General features: G+C 46.0%; 1 protein-coding gene and 1 non-coding gene across 4 annotated transcripts in view; both read left to right on the plus strand.

Moving 5' to 3' along the window:
* The window catches only part of ELK1 (ETS transcription factor ELK1), a 52,415-nt gene that overhangs the window by 2,580 nt on the left and 28,802 nt on the right, over positions 1 to 21,033 (plus strand). For 2 of the 3 annotated variants that reach the window (XM_077475442.1, XM_077475451.1), the window contains exon 2: positions 16,926 to 17,134. In XM_077475442.1, the coding sequence (XP_077331568.1) occupies positions 16,928 to 17,134 (207 nt within the window). In that variant the 5' untranslated portion in view covers positions 16,926 to 16,927. Of the gene's footprint in view, positions 1 to 16,911; positions 17,135 to 21,033 lie in introns of those variants that run through there. The other variant, XM_077475432.1, reaches the window with a different exon arrangement.
* LOC143989615 (U5 spliceosomal RNA) lies at positions 14,811 to 14,926 on the plus strand. The gene has a single exon (XR_013277045.1). It is a non-coding gene; the product is annotated as a U5 spliceosomal RNA (small nuclear RNA).

The raw sequence follows: 21,033 nt of genomic DNA on the forward strand, positions 1-21,033 counted from the left end.
CAAAGCCGCAGGTCAGTGCGATTTGCACCTCCAATGCTGCTTGCGACTTCATTTAAGAGAAGTTTATGCAAGTCGCAATGAAATCGGAATAAAGTCGTGTGGGAACTTTTTTCTCAGTCTCAGTGATTTGAACAGTTCCATTGCTGACAATGGGGTGTGATTTATCATGAGATTTGGAACTGTCAAATCGCATGACCAGTGTGAACCAGGGCTAAGTTAAACATTTGGGAAAATGAAGCCGCTTAATTAATGGCTCATGAGAAATACAAGCTTGCAAAGGGTAAATAATTTCATGCGAAGAAACAATCATTGCACATGGATGTAATGTATTGGTAAGTCTGGGTTCACACATTTGCGAATTGGATGTGGATTTTTACCGCATCCAATTCGCATGACAGGCGAGTGTGACCGGCTCTCAATGAAGCAGGTCCAGGGCTGCCGCGGTCTGGATTGAAAAAGGATCCGGTTCGTGTTTGGGTCCAGTTCAGGTGCGAATAGGGTTGCCACCTGTCCAGGATTCACCCGGACAGTTCGGGTTTGGAATCATGCGTTCGGGTTTCAGACTGCCTGAAACCCGGACACATTATTTAAACTGGACTATGGCCTCCCAGCAGGGTTGCTGCATGCAGTTGTCTAAGCTGAGAGTGTCTGTTACACTCTTTAATACTGCCCAAAGCCAGCACTAGGGATGAGCTTCGTGTTCAAGTCGAACATACGTTCGACTCGAACATTGGCTGTTCGTCCGTTCGGCGAAGTCCGAACATTTTGGTCCGTTCGCGCCAAATTCGTGTGGCGCTCACGGCCCACAATGCACTGCGATGGCGCAGTGCATTGCTGGCTCATGATTGGCCAAGCATGCACTGTGACCCCGCATGCTTGGCCAATCGCAGCGCCAGCAGCGAGGAGAGCCATGATTGGCCACAGGCAGGATGTCTGTGGCCAATCATAGCTCAGGCTGTGTAGTGCACGCCCCACACTATATAAGGCCGCCATCGCGGCGGCCTCGTGTAGTGTGTTGGCGTCTGAAGCAGTGGGTGTTCTGTGTACCTTCAACACAGTACACACTGATCGTTTTCGGCCGATTTTCGATCTTGCTGTTGTGTAGTGGTTATTGTCTGCGTGCCCTGACCGCAGTATACACCGCTATATTCACCTCACCTATATAGCTAGTGATCTATCTTTTATAATAGAGCTTGCAGTCAGTAGTGTTAGGAGATAGTGCGTGCTGTCTGCGTGCTCTGTACCCAGTACATACCGCTATATCCACCTACATAGCTCTTCTCTATTTGAGCCCACTTGCCATCTGCAGGAGTTATTGGAAGTTGTGTGTGCCTCCAGCACAGCACAGTATACATCTGTATATACCCCTTTATCTCTGGTGTTCTATAATAAAGGCATCTGCAGGAGTTAGTGGGTGTTGTGTGCCTCCAGCACAATATAAACTACCCAACTGCTTTTTTACCCAACTCCCTTCAGGCCATTACCATGTCTGGAAAGCCAGCAAGGAGAGGCAGACAGGTGCGAGCCGATAAAAGAGGGCAAGCAGGCTCTGTGTCTAGAGACAACAGTGCTGGTCGTGGACGCGGTGCATTGTCATCAGCACGTGGCCATGGGACACGCTTGTCCTTCTTTTCGGCAGCTGGACATGTTGAGCCGCAACATGCCAACGACTTGGTAGAGTGGATGACCAAGCCCTCTTCATCCTCCTCATCCTCTCTCACCCAGTCTCAGGGTACTAGCAAAGCAGCTGCCAACGCATCGTCTTCCCTCCTCTCAATGTCATCATCAGTGACTCCTTCCCTAGACCCACCACGTCCTCCTGAGGAGTCTCCTGAACTCTTTGAGCACAGTGTTGGGTACATGCTCCAGGAGGATGCCCAGTGTTTTGTAGGCTCTGATGATGACACTCAGCTAGAGGAAGGCAGTAGCGTGAGCGCAGAGAGAGGGGATGCTCAAGAAGGACAGCAATCTGGCAGTCATGTTCCACAAGCTGCAGCATACTGCCAGGTTTGCTACAGCGATGAAGAGGGAGGGGATGATGAGGGCACTGACTCCACGTGGGTGCCTGGAAGGAGAGAGGAGGAGGAGGAGGAGGAGGCACATGTCCAACGAGGCAGGATGCCCTCCGGGGGCCAGCTTAGGGGCAGCACACCGACTGAATCACACCGCAGAGCTCCGCCTGTGCAGAGCACTGCCTCTGCGCGTTATTCTAAAAGTTCTTTGGTGTGGGCCTTTTTTGAGACGAGTGCATCAGATCGCACCGCTGCTATTTGCAACATATGTCTCAAGCGTATCTCGCGTGGCCAAAACATCAGCCGCTTGGGCACCACATGCTTGACCAGACATATGTTGACCTGCCATGCAGCTCGTTGGCAAGTGTACCTCAAAGACCCACACCAAAGAACAAAGCGGACCTCTCCTTGCTCCTCATCAGCTGGCATCTCCAACCCCACTAGACCTTCAGTCCTCTCTGAAACCTGCTCTGAGAGGAATGAAGGTGTAGAATTAGGTGTGTCACAGCCAAGTGCTTCCGGGCACTCTGCTAGCGGTACACCCACGTCCGATTATAGCAGGCAAATGTCCCTGCCCCAGCTGCTGGACCGGCGAAAGAAGTTCACTCCCAGCCATCCACATGCCCAGCGGTTGAATGCTAGCTTGGCTAAATTGCTAGCACTTCAACTGCTGCCTTTTCAGTTGGTAGACTCGGCCCCCTTCCGTGAGTTTGTACAATGAGCGGTTCCTCAGTGGCAGGTCCCCAAACGCCACTTTTTCTCACGGAAGGCGATTCCGGCTCTCTACCGGCATGTGGAAGGCAATGTCCTTGCCTCGCTGGACAGGGCGGTCAGCGGTAAGGTGCATATTACCGCTGACTCATGGTCCAGCAGGCATGGACAGGGACGTTACCTGTCTTTCACGGCCCATTGGGTCACTCTTCTGGCAGCTGGGAAGGATGCAGGACAAGGTGCAGTAGTGTTGGAGGTTGTTCCGCCACCACGCCTCCAAAATGCTACTATTGGTTGTGACACACCTCTCTCCTCCACCCCCTCCTCTTCTTCTTCCTCCATGGCCTCTTCCAGTGCTCTGTCCTCAGAACCAGCGGTGCTCCGTAGGCGTTCCAGGGGCTATGCAAGTACGCAGGCAAAACGTTGCCATGCTGTGCTTGCGCTGGTTTGTTTGGGGGACAGGAGCCACACTGGGGCGGATGTTTTGTCAGCTCTGCAGGGGCAGGCCGAGAGGTGGTTAACGCCACGCCAGCTTAAGCCAGGAATGGTGGTTTGCGACAATGGCACCAACCTCCTCTCCGCCCTCCGACAGGGACAACTGACCCATGTGCCCTGTGTAGCTCACGTCCTTAACCTGGTGGTGCAGCGGTTCTTGGGCAGGTACCCCGGCTTACAGGATGTCCTGAAGCAGGCCAGGAAAGTCTGTGTGCATTTCCGTTTAATTACAATTTTTGATGCAATGCTTTGCAGCAGGGCTAATTCCTGCAATAAAACTAGAGTATATGGAAGAGGTTGCAGTGTGGTGGCACCAGCACCAGTGCCTAAGGCCAAATTTCTCTGCCCCTGTTTAACAGGGACATGTAATTACAATTCTTGATATAATATTTCACAGGAGGGCCCCTTCCTGTGCCCACCCAGAGTAACGGTGAGGACTTATAGTGTTGTGGCACCAGCACCACAACCACCAAAGGTCAATTTTTCTACCACTGTTCAACAATGGCATGTAATTAAAATTCTTGATATAGTCGTTCACAGCAGGGCGCTCCAGCGCCCACCAAGAGTCACTTTGAGGGCTTACAATGTTGTGGCAAAACCAACACCTTGTTCCGCCATTTCTGCAGAGCATATAGGGCAGGCCCCTACTTTCAAACATCCAACTTACAAACATCAGACAGCAGCAAGTGAGATGAAAAAAGATGGACGACAAAACAAATTATACAGGGGTGATAACCCTTCCCTATGTTTTCCAAAAAGCTTAAAAATAGTTTTTTTGACTGGAGCTACACTTTAAAAATGTACCAGTTGAAAATTACAAACAGATTCTACTTAACACAACAAACCTACACAGTCCCTGTCTTGTTTGCACCGCCTGTATACTGCTGTTCTGAGTATATAGGGCCTGGGGGCCACACGCATTTCCTTTTTTTAATATGGGTACGGGGTTTCCCTTAATATGCGTACAAGACCCAAAGGGGCTGGTAATGGGCAGGGAGGGCTACCCATGCCATTTTTCTCAATGATTTTCAACCATATTGCAGGAACCAGATATAACATTAAAACCGCAAGCAGTTTTAAATGATGTTATTTCCGTTTAATGTCATTTTGTGCAGGGACTGTTCTAAACACGGGAAACACGTGGCACTTCACAGGCATACTACAGACACCCCCCAGGCACCATATTTAAAGGAATATTTCACTTTGTTTTTTCACTTTAATCGTCATTAAAATCAGTGCTCCCGCCAAAACGGCCGTTTTTAAAAACATTTTAGGCATTGACCCATGTCCCCTGGGGCAGGAGCCAGGTCCCCAAACCCTTTTTAGGACAGTATCTTGCATATTAGCCGTTAAAATTAGCACTTTTCATTTCGAACGTTTGAGTCCCATAGACTTCAATGGGGTTCTAACGTTCGTTCGAATTTGGGGTCCGTTCAAAAGTTCTGGTGCGAACCGAACCGGGGGGTGTTCGGCTCATCCCTAGCCAGCACTAACAATCCCCCCCAAACACACACACAGGAGAGGAAAGAGGGCGCGATCTGCGCCCCCACCCCTGCCCACACTCCAATCCCTGGTGCTGAGCCCCAGAATAGGAAAGTAAGTCGGGCCGGAAATTTGAAGTCCAGCAGCCTCAGATACATCTGAATGAGAGGTGGTGAGTGAGCTCACCATCCATCCCTGTCTGTGACTGAAGTCTCCCCCCTTCTCTCTCCTGCATCTGAGTAAGTACACTAAGGCAAATCAGGGTTCTCAGAGCACCCCTTACATCAGATTTCCCCTTTACACCAGAGGCCACAGTGTTTCCCCTTTACATCAGAGTCTTCTCCGTACATCAGAGTTCTCAGGGTCCCCCCTTAAATCAGGGTTCCTAGAGCATCCCTTATGTTAGAGTTCTCCCTTACATCAGAGTCTGCAGAGTCCTCCCTTACAGTGAAAGGGAACTCTGCGAGTTCAGATGTAAAAGGGGAACTCTGTGGACTCTGATGTAAAGGGGGATTCTTGTTCTTAACTTCTTATGATTAGAAATGTTATTTAATAGCAAAATATATATATATAGCTTATACTATAAAAAAATTGCCGTGCGCCGCTAAAGTGTTCGGGTTTGACTTGAAGAAAAGGTGGCAACCCTAGGTGCGAATTCAGGCAAAAATGTGGGACCTTGAATCGCATCTGAGCCGGAGAACAGACACGCAGCGGCCCAAACATGCGGTGGCATAGGCGTGAACCCGACCTAAGGTTTCTTTCAAATAGGAGTTGAGGGGGCGGTATAGGCAGCTGAGACACGGTTTTATACTCTCCGGTCGCCCACCAGGGCTGTTCACTCGCTGCGGCCGTGGCATTGGGGTGCAGCATTTGAGAAGCGGCACAACTTGTCAAACTCCCGCTGGGAGAACACAGTGATTATTGCAAGCGGCTTGCAATAATCACATGTAAAATCCAACAGGCCAAGTTGATCGATCGATTCAGCCTGACCATTCATCATTTGGATCTCGGCCGGTCCCTGCTGAACCGGGCCGGATTCGGACCGTCTATAGCCAACCTAACCAAGCTTTCAGTTTAAATCAGCTACATACATTTGCGGTACTTAAAATAATTGTTATTTTATGAATAACTATGTTGTAAAAGTCCTGCCTTCTGTACATTTTCATTCTCGTACTTTAAAGCAAATAGTAAGGAGAATTTTACAGATTATTTTTTTTGGACAGCAGCCACAGCCTGAATACAAAAAACCTGTCCCCTGTCACCATTCTACAGAGCTTCCTCGGTGGAAGCAGTGGCCTCTCAGCAGAGGTCCAACAGTCTCCCTGCTCAGTCAGAGCTGGAGCTTTCCAATCAGCAGGGAACACAAGCTTTGCTGATTGCAGAGCTGTCTCAGCAGGGTTTGTGTTGGACCTCTGCAGAGAGCCTGCTGCTGCTCTCAGACAGAAAGTTAGGATCTTTCTGTGCAGCATGCTGGCAGATTACAGACCACTCAGGCTGTGGCTGATTTCTAATACCCCGTACACACGATCGGAAATTGGGCCAGCAAAAGACCGATGAGAGCTTTTGGTCGGAAAATGCAATCGTGTGTATGTTCCATCGGACTTTTGCTGGCCGAAATTCGGCCAGCAAAAGTTTGAGAGCATGTTATCAATTTTTCGGTCGGAAAAAGTTCCTATCTGAAAATCCGATCGTGTGTATATAAATCTGACGCTCAAAAACTCACGTGTGCTCAGATTCAACTACAAGATGGAAGCTATTGGCTACTGGGTATTGAACTTCCCTTTTCTAGTCCCGTCATACTTGTTGTACGTCACTGCGTTCTTGACGATCGGAATTTGGTGTGACCGTGTGTACGCAAGGCAGTTTGAGCGAAATCCCGACCAAAATTCCGATCGTATGTACACGGCATAAGACTGGGTTTATACTGGTGCAATGCGCGAACCACAGCGTTTCCTGTGCAGGTTCCCGCGTAGCATCTGAATCGCAGGCAGTTCAGACTGCTCTCTGTGAACCGCTGCAGGTGTCAATTTAAAGGGCCCTTGCACACAGGCATCTGAGCTCATTCAATGTAAATGCAGACATGTTTACCCACGTAGGCAGCCCAGGTGCAGCATACCATCTCTTGGGTATACAGCAGTACTATCTTAAACACCATTGTGTCATATGGGTGTTTATGTATAATCAGCGACAGCAGTGCACCGCCATTTGTGTCTATGGGAGGCTGTACACTGCACGTAAGCTGCCAGGTGGGGGAAATACACCGGGCTGAGTCACCCATATGCAAGGACCCCAAGGGCCCCTTCATACTGCCACCCTAGATTATTGTGCGGGCAGCTGCCAGTTTTGGCTGCAGCGAGCCGCGGTGAGAGGCCGGTGTGCCAACAGGTGAGCAAGACACTATGGTTGCCACCTGTCTGGGTTTCACCTGGACAGTTTGGGTTTTGAATCATGCTGTCGGGGTTTCCGTCCACCTGAAACCCGGACACCATATTCAGACAGGAATGGGGCTCAGAACAGGGCCTGATAGGAGGGTGAGGAGGCACTATGCATGACACATTACTTTTCTCTTTGGAGCGCCCAAAGGTGTCCCAGGTCTCTTACAATAGTGTATACTAGAATTTTGTTTTTTGCTGTGTGCCTCTAAAGTGTTCGGGTTTGGCTTGAAGAAAAAGTGGCAACCCTACAAGAAACACAAGGGACGCTTTACATTTGTCCATAGGTGGTAACACATATAAAGATGCCTGTGTTCTTGTGCGTTGACCCAGCACACAATATTGTGCAGTTTATGTGTTTTTCATTTTTGAGCTACTCAATGGCCCATTAAATGAATCTGCTGCCTCAACACAACAGCCATCAATGTCCAAAAAAAAAAAGTGTGAATGGGCTCTTAGGGCTGGTTTACATGTGAGGTTCGGGGGCGGTAAAACCCTGCAGTTGAGCCGATGCACCAAACACTACTCTCTTTATCTGCAGAGAGTGTGCACATGGCGGGGCTGCAAGGCTTTGCTTAATCCCCCTTTTGTTTTTGGCAGGCACTACCGCCCCCTGATGGTGAATGCAGCCACTTTGTGCACCAGTGCAGGATCCAAGGGGTTAAAGCAGGCAGTGAGGAGGCAATACGGGGCTTGTCAAATGCTCTTTAAAAAATGATCCAAACGCAGGTTGCTGTTCAGAGAGCAAAGCATATGTGAACGAGCTCTTGAGGTTCTTTTACTTCTTTAGAGTGTAAGCTCTTGCAAACAGGACCTGAACACTTTCTTGTTGCGTTACATTATATTATCCCTTGTACGTTCATTCTGTGATTTCTCTCATTTGTAAAATGCCATGAAATATGTAAGTGCTGTAAAAATTGATTTAGTTCTATAAAAGTGTATGTACACCCAATGGGCATAGGTGTGCGCAGGGGCTGTGCCAGGTGTGCCCGGGCACACCCTAATCACTGTGTGTCATGCCGATTCCCCCTACTGCCTGGGCCCCCTCCCCCTCCTCTTGATGGCCCCACAGTGCTGCTGGCTTCCCTCCTCTCCTGTCCTCCCCGGCTGCTAGGGGGGATGATTTAGGATGGAGAGCAGGGGGAAGGGGCTAGTAAATTTGTAATTTACCAGCCCCTTCCTTTTCTAAATGCACACACTCGCTCACTGTCCATTCATAACTGAAGCATAGTAAACTGTTTACTATGCTTCAGTTTGAGAATAAACAGGAAGCCGCTCAGCACAGAGCACTTCTCATTCATTTATTTCCCCATGCAGCTGAGGCTGTATATAAAGACATGTGTGTTTTGAGCTTTGGGGTGCACAGCCTAACGCAATAGCCTGCACTCACCTTTGCCAATGGTGGTTATTTACTAAGACCCCTTTCACACCAAGGCATTTTTCAGGCGCATTTATGGTAAAAAATAGCGGCTGAAAAACAACTCCCCTACAGTCCAAGTGTAAAAGCCAGAGTGTTTTCACACTGGGGCCATGCGCTGGCAGAACTTTAAAAAAAGTTCTGCAAGCGGCATCTATGGGGCAGTGGGGGAGCGATGTATACGTTGCTCCTCCATTGCTCCTGCCTATTGAAATGAATGGGCACCACTGCCAAAGCGCCTGCAAAACGCTTCGGCAGCATCGCTACACGGGCGTATTTAACCCTTTTTCGCCCGCTAACGGTGGTTAAAAGCATGCCCGTCTGCCCCAGTGTGAAAGCAGCCTAAAATTGGAGAGTACAAAATCCGGTGCAGCTGTGCATGATAGCCAATCAGCTTCTAACTTCTGCTTGTTCAATTAAACTTTGACAATAAAAAAACTGGAAGCTGATTGGTTTCTATGCAGAGCTGCACCAGATTTTGCATCCCTCCTAACTCTTTGAGGAACACCAATCAGCACAAGTATGCAGGCATAGGGCACACCCCCTTAAATGAGAATTGTAAAAAAAAAACAACATTGGTTAAACCCACAAATGGTTTTTTACCACTACTATTTCTTAATTCTCCAGTTTTAGTAAATCAACCCCCCAATATCTATTTTTCAGTATGGCACTGTGCCAAATTTAAAGTTTTCTTTAGCAAATTGTTATTTTTTTTTAACCTGTTGCGCACTTTTGTACCTGGAGATCCTGCCAGTAACAGCGCTTCCTGTTGTAGGCCGAACGTGCTAAAACACCGCCTTGCAATAAGCAGTAGTGTGGTCCGTCTGCCGGGTGCACTTCTTCTGTTGGCCACTAGGCTGCTTATCAGGTCTGGCCAAATGAGACTGTTCACACGGCAGGCTGACAACGCTGCTGCTAATTGTGAAGCAGTAGGCTTGGTGTTGTCAGCCTACAACAGGAAGCACTGTTAGTGGCAGGATCTCCAGGTAAGAAACTGCAACAAATTCACAAAAAAGTTTGCCTGAGAAAACAGTATACATTGAGACATGATGCCAAAAAAAGATGAGTAAACAGGTGGAGTTCCAGGAGAAGGACGCAAAAATATGTAGAAGAATACGTATCGGCCTAAACTGAGGAAAAAAATGTTGTTTTATGTATTTTTTGGGGATATTTATTATAGCAAAAAGTAAAAAATTATGTGTTTATTTACAAAATTGTCGCTATTTTTTTGTTTATAGTTCAAGAAATAAAAACCACAGAGGTGATCAAATACCACCAAAAGAAAGTTCTATTTGTGGGGAAAAAAAAGGATGTCAATTTTGTTTGGAAGCCCAGTCGCATGACCGCGCAATTGTCAGTTAAAACGACACAGTGCGGAATCGCAAAAAGTGCTCTGGTCTTTGGCCAGCCAAATGGTCCGGGGCTTTAGTGGTTAAAACACCTTTTTATCTTTAGGTTTGGGCAAACACCACTAGATACATCCTCTGTGCTCAATATTTCCTGATTTCATTGGCTAAGCTCTTCCAGCTGCTATCCTGTGTCCAATAGGAGTGCCCTTACTGACACTTATATTGGACACAGGAATGGCAGTTGGCAGGTAAATAAACAATCAAAGTATAAAAAAGCAGTCCCAAGTGACATGAAACTAAACCAGAGAGGCACACAGAGGAGGCTTTTCTAGCTAATAACATCAGCAACAAACATCTTCATGCCTTTGTTCTTAAAGCTGAATTCCAGTGTTTTTTTTTTTTTTTTTGCATAATAGTTGCATTGGTCTAGCTTGGTTCAATGTAAGTACAGCCGATCTCTCCACCTCATCCAATCAAAGAACACCTTACATCTATCAGGAAAAATGCAAGGTATTTTCTGAATGGCGACCTTGGCAAGCGAGCAACCCCCTGTGTTCACTATGCAGCAAGACAGTTGCTCAGCAGGGAACCCAGAAAATAACGAGTATCACTGTAGTAGCAGCTACTACTGCAATGGTTTTCTGCTTCCACAGGGATTGGCCAGGTATGGAATATGTATACAAAACCAGAACCAATGTAACTATACAAAAAAAATGCCTAGAAATGAACTTTAAAGGGGTTGTAAACCCTTGAGGTTTTTCACCTTAATGCTTTCTATGCATTAAAGGGTAAGTTCACCTTTACAGAAAATCTGTAAGGTGGACTTACACCGGACCATTGCCCCGATCTTGCTAACCTGGAGTCCGGCGATCCCCTTCACCGACAGCTCATATTGCCGCTGTACCGGTCCGGGAATTTGAAATCCCAGTGGCTTTCTCTCCTCTTTTCCCGCGGTGACAGGACGGGCTACGCAGGTCCTGTTTGGTCGGTGCCACCCATGTGACGGTGCCGACCAATTACAATGTTCCTAAACAATACTTATGATGAGGTACGTTTTGGAGATAAGGCTGCTGGGGATTTGTAAGCCCCAGAAGGTGAGGCGGCGACCCGATATGTCAGTGCGGGTGATCGCCGCGCTCCAGGTAAGTGTGACGGGAGAGGAGGGGGTCCTGTGTAAGCTCACCTTACAGATTTTTCTGTAAAGGTGAACGTACCCTTTAAAGGGGTTGTAAAGTAAATTATTATTTTTTTTTTTAAATAACAAACATGTTATACTTACCTCCACTGTGCAGCTGCTGAGGGACCCCTGCTCTTCTGGGGTCCCTCAGCGGCTGTCTCTGCTTCCTCCCGCAAGTGCTTCTCACGTTCACGCGAGGTCCCTCGCATGGTGAGAAGCACCTGCGGGCGTGCTCCCGTGACACAGCCGGCGGCTATAGCCACTCGCTGTATCACTCGGCCCCGCCCCCGACACGCCGCGTCATTGGATGTGATTGACAGCAGTGCGAGCCAATGGCTGCGCTGATTTAAATCCATCCCCTCTAGCCAATCAGCGGCCAGGCTGAGCGGTGAAGAGGACGTCGTGGGCGAGCGCAGGACTTTCAAGGGGTCAGGTAAGTAAAACCGGGGGGGCTGGGGGCGCAGACACTGTCAGATGTTTTTTCACCTTAATGCATAGAATGCATTAAGGTGAAAAAATATTTACCTTTACAACCCCTTTAAGGTGAAAAACCTTCTGTGCTGCAGAGCCCCCCACCCCCCTTTTACTTACCTGAACCCGATCGTTCCAGTGACGGGGAAAAGCAAAGCAGCTCCAGCCACTGTCTTGGGTCCTCATTGGATAGATTGAGAGCAGAAGAAGCCATTTGCTCCCACTGCTGTCAATCAAATCCAGTGACACGGGGGGGGGGGGGGGGGGCCGAGTACTGCTGTCTGTATCAATGAACGCAGCAGCAGGACTCGGAAACATAACATGCCCGCACTAATGCCCCCCCATGGAATGAGGCTCTTGAAAAAGGGAGGAGCCAGGAGCGCCACTGAGGGACCCCCGAAGAGGGGGATCGGGGCCACTCTGTGCAAAGCCATTTCACAGGGGAGGTAATCAGAACACTTACTTTAAAATGTAAAAATGCACTACAGATTCTTTAGGGGAACGTGTTGAATTTTTACATTTTTTTGATATTCACATAAATGTGAATAATGTTATCAATGTGCATTAAAAGTGTTTTTTCGGATACTTTGGGGTTGATTTACTAAAACTGGAGAGAGGAAAATCCGGTGCAGATCTACATAGAAACCAATCAGCTTCCAGGTTTTATTAATCAAATCTTAATTGAACAAGCTGAAGTTAGAAGCTGATTGGCTGCCATGCACACTCTCCAGTTTTAGTAAATCCACCCACTGTGTCTGTGTATAGTATAGTTTGAGCCTAGGTTAGTTACTATGTACAGCTGCACCAGATTCTGTCTGCAGCAGTTTTAGTAAATCTCCACCATAGACTCTTTTTATGTAATTAAATGTATAGTTTAAATACAAGCAGCATAAGTACCTACATTTGACTGGGTATCTGCCTCTTGCAATTTCTTTACAGCAAAGCTTAGACTGGGAGAAAGAGAAGCAGCACAAGGAGCCAATCAATTGTGCTGAAAAATATGCTAACAAGGACCATGTGGATAGGAGGAGAGAGCATGAGAGAGATGAGCTGGTCAGTAGACTGCCTCTCCTTTCATTATCCAATCCCAGGCTGAGGATGGACAAGACCTCCTGTCTGAGCAGATAGGTGTGTTGTGCTGTGTGGCATAGCTGTATAAATTGTAGGACTGGGTGGGATGAATCATAAATACTTTGGCTGGTAAAACAGCTCCCTTGAGTATGTGTATAGATTTTTTTTTATGGATTTATTTTTCTTATCTGTGTATTTAGCTTATTGCCCGGAGTGGAAATATGACTGGTTCACATGTTATTTGTTAAAGTGGTAGTAAACTCCGCATTTAGAGTTTTATGTACAGGTAAACTTATAATAAAGCTTACCTGTAGGTAAAATTCTTATGATATTCTAGAGCAGCAGCCAGCGACGTCACCAGTGCATGCGCTCTGAAAGTACAGCATACAAGTTCCGTCCCTTCAGAGCTTTGTGCCATGGTTGAGACTCCTGCACGCATGTATGGGGGTGACATCATTGCGGCTCGGCCATTCAAGCGGTTGCAGCCCTTCGAACCCTGAAGAAAGGTCAGGTGAAGATGGAAGCCTCTACAATGGTGACAGAGCGCCACTTAGGTGCTGTGTTTCAAGGTAAGTCTTTGATAATGTGCTAGTATGTGGTGCATGCTAGCACATTATGATATTGCCTTGCAGGAGAAAACTTTTTTTTTTTTCCCCAAGAGTTCACTAACACTTTAACCATTTGCTTACTGGGCACTTAAACCCCCCTCCTGTCCAGACCAATTTTCAGCTTTCAGCGCTGACGCACTTTGAATGACAATTGCGCGGCCAAACAACACTGTACCTAAATATAATCATTTTTATCATTTTATAATTTTTTTCCCACATATAGAGCTTTCTTTTGGTGACCTTTGATCACCTCTGCGGTTTTTATTTTTTGTTAAAAAAATTTAAAATATCGAATTTAAAAAATATATATATTTTTATTTATTTTTATATTTTTTTTTTGTTATAAAATTTTGCAAACAGGTAATTTTTCTCCTTTATTGATGTACGCTGATGAGGTGGCAGTGATGGGCACCGATAGGTGGCAGTGATGGGCACTGATGGGTGGTAGTGATGAGCACTGATGGGTGGCAATATTGGGCACTGATTACTTACACTGATAGGTGGCACCATTGGTGAGCATTGATAGGTGGCACTTGTGGGCATTGATAGGTGGCACTTATGGGCATTTATAGGTGGCTCTGGTGGGCACTGTGCGCACTGGCAGGTGGCAATAACAGGTGGCACTGGCAGGGGGTACTGATTGGCACAGATGAGGTGCCTGTGTTTCTTAATCTTCGGGACCGATGTCCCTTTAACATAAGCCGGTGACAGTGCGAGGAGAAAAAATAAAAATAAACAAAAGCTTGGTAATGTCATGTTATCAGCTGTCATTGGCTGACAGCTGATCACACGGTAAGGGGCTGGACCGGCCCCTTACTCAGATCGGTGATCACCCAAGTCTCAGTGACTTGTGATCACAGCAGGGTACGCGCAGGGAGCGTGCACAGGGGAGGACATGCTATGACTTGCTATGAACGTTATATCAATATGTGTTTTCATGAAAGTGCATCAAAGATCCAGTGAGCAGGATCTCTTTTAACATACCACACCAAAAAGACACATAAATCACACACAGGTGTGAACAGGGCCTTAAGGGAGAGCCACTAACTGACTCCTATAAAAGATGGTACAGAAGGTGGTTTTAATACCACCCTTATAATATACGATAAGGTCTCATGCATATAAATGTATGCAGGTAATATGCCTACTGTTAAACTTCACTTTAGATGGTTCCAAACAGCGTGCCATAGGTGTGCGCAAAGGGTGTGCCAGGTGGGCCTGGGCACACCCTAATCACCCTGTGTGGTGCAGATTAGACTGTTTAGACTGTTGATATTTCACCGAAGCCCCCTAACGGGCACTTAATAACTGTAAAAAATGAAAATAAAAACTACTGTCCACTGCTCTACTGACACCAATCTCTGCCCTACTGACACCGCCCATTGCTCTGCTGACACCATCAGTATACTGTATATACACACTTGAAAATGGATATTGGGATTTTTTTGGTGCTTTACATCAAACGACACTAAATTATATTAAAATTTCAACATCAAAAAAACACATATTTAGCTCCAATAAAAAATATATTTGCATTTAGGGTTCATTTTATACCGGTCTTGCTTTATACAGTTATACTTTGATGGAAATCTGGTTTCTCTTCAGATCGTATAAATCTTTCACCTTTTACTAAAGATTTCCGTAGAGAGGAACTAACACAAGTTTCAGAAAGTAGCATAATAATCTACATGGGAACGTTATGCGGACAAAATATCGGCTGAAGACGCCTAAAGGGCGAAACATGTCGGGATTTGCCATCAAAATATAACTGTATAAAGCAAGACTGATATAAAATGAACCCTGAGTACAAATATATTTTTTATTGGAGCTAAATATGTGTTTTTATTAATGTTGAAAGAAATATTGAAATTTTAATAGAATTTAGTTTTGTTTTGATGTAAAGCACTGGAAAAAATCCTAATACCCAGTTTCCGAATTTGTTCCAATATATGGGATGTGGTGTGTTGGCTTATTGGGGATCCACCCACATGTGTTTTCCATGTACTCTACATACACATATGTTTGAGCTTTGGGATGCATACCTATGAGCCTACCATACAAGTGAATAGCTGTACATGGCCTTGGTGTAAACGGTGATGCTTCTGCACATCAATGTATACCCGCTCATGTGTGTAAGACATTTTTTTTTAAAACATAAGGTTCATGTTGGGAAAATACATTGAACACACGCCAAAGCACAGAAGCATAAGTATTTACACAATTTAACCACTTGCCGACTACTGCATGCCGATATACGTTGGCACAATGGCAGCGGTGGGCATATGGGCGTACCTGTACGTCCCCATTGATTGGCGGGGTTGGCAGGCGTGCTATGGGCACGGTCGGGCGTTTACATAGGACTCAATGTCTGCCGGTCTCCTGGCAATCGTGTCACAGAGCCGCAGAACGGGGAAGTGCCTATGTAAACAAGGCATTTCCCCGTTCTGCCTTGTGCCATGATAGAGATCACTGCTCTCTGTCATTTGGGAGCAGTGATCGCTGTCATGTGAGTTGTAGCCCACCCCCCCCACAATTAGAATTACTCCCTAGGACACACTTAACCCCTTCATTGCCCCTAGTGTTTAACCCCTTCCCTGCCAGTGTCATTTACACAGTAATCAGTGCATTTTTATATCACTGATTGCTGTATAAATGACAATGGTCCCAAAATAGTCAAAAGTGTCCGATGTGTTCGCCATAGTGTCGCAATCCCGATAAAAAACGCAGATCGCCGCCATTACTAATACATTTTTTTTACAATAAACAAGACATAAAACTATCCCCTATTTTGTAGACGCTATAACTTTTGCGCAAACAAATCAATATACGCTTATTGCGTTTTTTTTAACCAAAAATATGTAGAATAATACGTATCGACCTAAACTGAGGGAAAAAACTTTTTTTATACATTTTTGGGGGATATTTATTATAGAAAAAAGTTAAAAAAATATTGTTTTTTTTTTCTAAATTGTTGCTCTTTTTTTATTTATATTGCAAAAAATAAAAACCGCAGAGGTGATCAAATGCCACCAAAAGAAAGCTCTGCTTGTGGGGAAAAAAATATGTCAATTGTGCTTGGGTGCAACGCCGCATGACCGCGCAATTCTCAGCTAAAACGAGCAGGGCCGAATCGCAAAAAGTTCTCTGGTCAGGGAGGGGGTAAAATCTTCCAGGACTGAATCGGTTAAGCTTGCATGGCACACCAAAAAGACACATAAATCACACACAGGTGTGAACAGGGCCTTAAGGGAGAGCCACTAACTGACTCCTATAAAAGATGGTACAGAAGGTGGTTTTAATACCACCCTTATAATATACCATAAGGTCTCATGCATATAAATGTATGCAGGTAATATGCCTACTGTTAAACTTCACTTTAGATGGTTCCAAACAGCGTGCCATAGGTGTGCGCCAATTTACTGGGGCTCCCTGGGCATTGGGAATTTTATGTTAGGCATATAAAATGCCTGCACAATGTGAGCATAAGGCCTAAAGCTACCATAACTAAAAAAAATAGCACTGCTTGCCTTCTATGTTAGGGCTTAGAATTTGGTTTGATGCTACAGGTGCACTTTTACTACATCTCATTTTCATGTCCCATTGCATCTGACACCTCTAATGTCTATTGTCACTCTGGCGTTTCCCTCCCTCCACCCTGTCCTGTATGTTTCCCTTGGACTAATGGTCTCCTCTCTCATAGAGATGGACCCTTCCGGTACGCTCTGGCAGTTTCTCCTGCAGCTGCTGGAGGAGCAGAGCCACCGACACCTCATCTCCTGGACCTCCAATGACGGCGAGTTCAAACTCTTGGATGCGGAGGAGGTGGCGCGACTCTGGGGCCTGCGGAAAAACAAGACCAACATGAACTACGACAAGCTAAGCCGAGCTTTGAGATACTACTACGATAAGGTAGGGACGGTACAGCACATGGAGAGATGATGGACACTGGTAAACCTGAAGTTCATTGTTAGGCCTCCTGCACACCGGGACGTTTTTACAGCTGCTGTTTTGGGTGTCAGGTGTTTTTTTTTTTCTACAGCTTGTAAACTCGCTATCCTATGTGTTCATAGGCTTTTATCAGCATTTTTTGTCAGGGGCGTTTTCAAGCTGAAAAGAAAACCCAGAATGACAGCATTTGAAGGGAAGTTTAAAAACGCTCTAACGCTGAAAAACGTGGCTATTCTATGTTTATGTGTGCTTTTTAGCCTCAAGCTTTTGTGGGAGTATGTGTAAAAAATTGTGGCGTTAAAAAAATTCAATAAAAACTTCATAAACTGTGATTCTTAAAGTGCAAACGGTCTTCAAATCCTCCCAATATAACCAAATGTTTAACTCACCAGAAATCCTGGGTGCTCACTTAAGTGCAGCAATAACGAATGTATCCATAACCTTCAGGATATCTGGAACCTCTTTATGATCTTTAGGACTCTGGATATGACATAGGAGGAAAAAAAGACTATATATAGTGTAAAACTGTATCAAAATCACCCTATGTACCACAACCATGTATGCACTCACAAAACAGCATCAGATCGCCCACATGTAGTGCACACCCACGATCACATATGCTGCCCAAACGTTAAGCACCAATAAGGCTACCGTGAATTAACCATACAGGCATCACTGAGATCCTTCCAATCATAATACAGGCATCACTGAGATCCTTCCAATCATAATACAGGCGTCACTGAGATCCTTCCAATCATAATACAGGCGTCACTGAGATCCATCCAATCATAATACAGGCGTCACTGAGATCCTTCCAATCATAATACAGGCGTCGCTTAGATCCTTCCAATCATAATACAGGCGTCACTGAGATCCTTCCAATCATAATACAGGCGTCGCTTAGATCCTTCCAATCATAATACAGGCGTCGCTTAGATCCTTCCAATCATAATACAGGTGTCACTGAGATCCTTCCAATCATAATACAGGCGTCACTGAGATCCTTCCAATCATAATACAGGTGTCACTGAGATCCTTCCAATCATAATACAGGCGTCACTGAGATCCTTCCAATCATAATACAGGTGTCATTGAGATCCTTCCAATCATAATACAGGCGTCACTGAGATCCTTCCAATCATAATACCGGTGTCATTGAGATCCTTCCAATCATAATACAGGTGTCACTGAGATCCTTCCAATCATAATACAGGTGTAGCGGCGGCTCCTGAAGAGCACGCGCTATGCGTTTTTCAAAGTTAAAGTTATGCCTAAACTGCAGTTTGGTTTGGGTACAATTGTCTAAATTTTGACTTCGGCATCAGTCTGACTGGACTGTGAGATGTTCAGCCTGGCCACAGGGGGCGCTGTCTCTTCTGGCAGGCATGGAACTATGGTCTGGTTAGGTGCTTAAGTCTATTGGAGCCCGCCCAGTGGGAGTGGCGCTCTCGCTGTGCTTTCTGGGAGAGGGTATTTAAGATGTGGACGTCAAGTGGTTCGGGGTTCCGGTCCAGAATGATGCACTTACTTCATGGTCCTGGTCCTCCTGACCAGCCCCCAGGAAGGCTATGGCCTGGGGTGGGGATCCGCCCAATTTTGATGTCTCGGGGCTGGCTAGCCTGAGGCAAGGAAACGAAAGAAGGATTCTGAGGTGGTTGGGTGCAGTCTCCGGTTTGGGAGAGATCCAGTGACTTCAAGCATTCCAGGGGAGGACTCTTCAGAAGAAGACCACGTACGGGTTGGTTTTCTTAGCAAGAGCCTGGAAGGACTGAAGTAACCGAGAGAATCCGGTCTTGTGGATATCGCCAAGCTGGCTGAAAGATCCAGGTATCCTACGAGTGTTTTCAAGCTTAGTTTCCCTACGTGTTCTACAACAACGTCTGTGGCAGAGACATATCTTGTACATTCTACAACGTCTGTGGCAGAGACTTGTTCCTGAGTAAGCACCTTGTTGGCTGCTAGACCTTGTGAGAGAAGGACTGTCCAACCTGAGTGATCATCCAATTGCAAATGGCTATTCTCTGGATGCAGTCAAAGTAAGCAAGTTCTTCAACATTTTGACTTTGACACTAAGAGTATGTGAATTTCCTTTCCAACCCTCTGATCCCAATTTAAGAGACTGTTCATTGTCTACGTTTTGCAAATAAAATCCATTCAAGTGGATCTGTTATCAGTCTCTCAAGTTACTGGGCCATTTACCACGGGACACCCCTAGACGTGCAACGAGGAAAACAGAAGGTAACGGTAAGCCCAAATCTAACCAGCAGCTCCTTCGGGGGTTAGTGCTACACAGGTGTCACTGAGATACTTCCAATCATAATACAAGTGTCACCGAATCCTTCCAATCATAATACAAGTGTCACCGGATCCTTCTAATCATAATACAAGTGTCACCGGATTCTTCCAACAGCAGAGCAGGAGTCACAGAGATCATATATTGCCACCACTGAGGCATCCAGCATGGTGGTGCAGCTTGTCAAGCGTGTCTAGCTTGACACTGTGCCACCACGCTGGATGTCTCGGTGGTGATAATTGATGTCAGTGGCGGTTGGTGTGGTGACGGCTCTCACTGGTGTTCACGTGTCTCATGCTATTTTGTGAGTGACAACGCATGCACGGTTGTAGTACATATGGTAATTACACTATATAGTCCATCTTTACTCCTATGCCATACCCGGAGTTCTAAAGACTATAAAAACGTTCCAGTTATCCCAGAGGTTATAGATGTTATTAGAGGTATGTGTTATTGCTGCACTTAGTGTTCGTAACCCTAAAAAAAAAGGGATTCTGTTCTTTTAAAGCATGTTATACAGCACAGTGCACAGTCTATACCTGAAATACCTGGCTGATCCTGTTCAATTCTGCCCTCCCCCTGTAAAATGACCACGGTTTATCATGGCTGCTGAGCCCTGACACTGTGGTCAGTTTATGTGCCTCCATCATCCGCAGCCCACCTCTGTCCTCTCCCCCTCCCTCCCTGCCTGTCAGCTCAGTCCGCTCCCCGGCCCTCCCCCCCTGCTTCTATCATAACTGAGTGTTCTTTCTACCATTCCCTCTTTTATAGTAAATGATGTGCCCAGTGTATGTGTCTTTTTAAAAATAAGGCGCTATATACCTTTTTCATAGTGCCGCTCAGCTCTCCTGGCTGCAGTCAGCGGGGGATTCCCGGCCCCTCCCGCTTTGCTGTCAGATTGAGAGAGGAGAGAGGCGGCCGGTCACATGAGCATCGCTATAAAATGAGGTTTATAGCGGCTTATTTTTTAAAAACCACATACACTGGGCACATCATTTACTATAACAGAGGGGTTGGTATAAAGAACACTCAGTGGCTTAACAGCCACTTTTAGGGCGCGCAGCCAGGATGTCTGGCGAGTGAGACATTCAGCTATTGTGGGAGGATTTGAAGACCATTTGCACTTTAAGAATCACAGTTTATGAACTTTTTACTGAATTTTTTAGCGCTGCAATTTAATGCACATTCGTTCCACGAAGGTTATATATATATATATATACCTTTTTGCCAGCAGCTGTAGGATATGTGTTTAGCACTGAGTATCTTTGTTTTACTTTTTGTGGGAGTATACTTTTGATAAAAAAAATGCAAAAAAACACTGCAAAACTCGAGTTTTTAACGCAGCATTCTCAGACTAGCGCTACTGCTGTTTTTATAACGTCCAGTGTGCATGAGACCTTACCATACACCTTACAGCTCAATTTGATTTGGATGGAGTGTGGGTTTCTGCTGTATGTGTCCATGCTGGGGAGACTTTCTCCTCACTTCCTTTCCTATTGCATGGACAAAAATAGGTCTGCACATGTTGTGAAGATTAGGTGTCAAGGGTTCAAAGCCCAACTTCGAG

Source organism: Lithobates pipiens, unplaced genomic scaffold, assembly GCF_037356315.1.
Source record: "Lithobates pipiens isolate NorthernLeopardFrog02 unplaced genomic scaffold, aLitPip1_a1.2 Scaffold_1, whole genome shotgun sequence".
NCBI classification, from domain to species: Eukaryota; Metazoa; Chordata; class Amphibia; order Anura; family Ranidae; genus Lithobates; species Lithobates pipiens.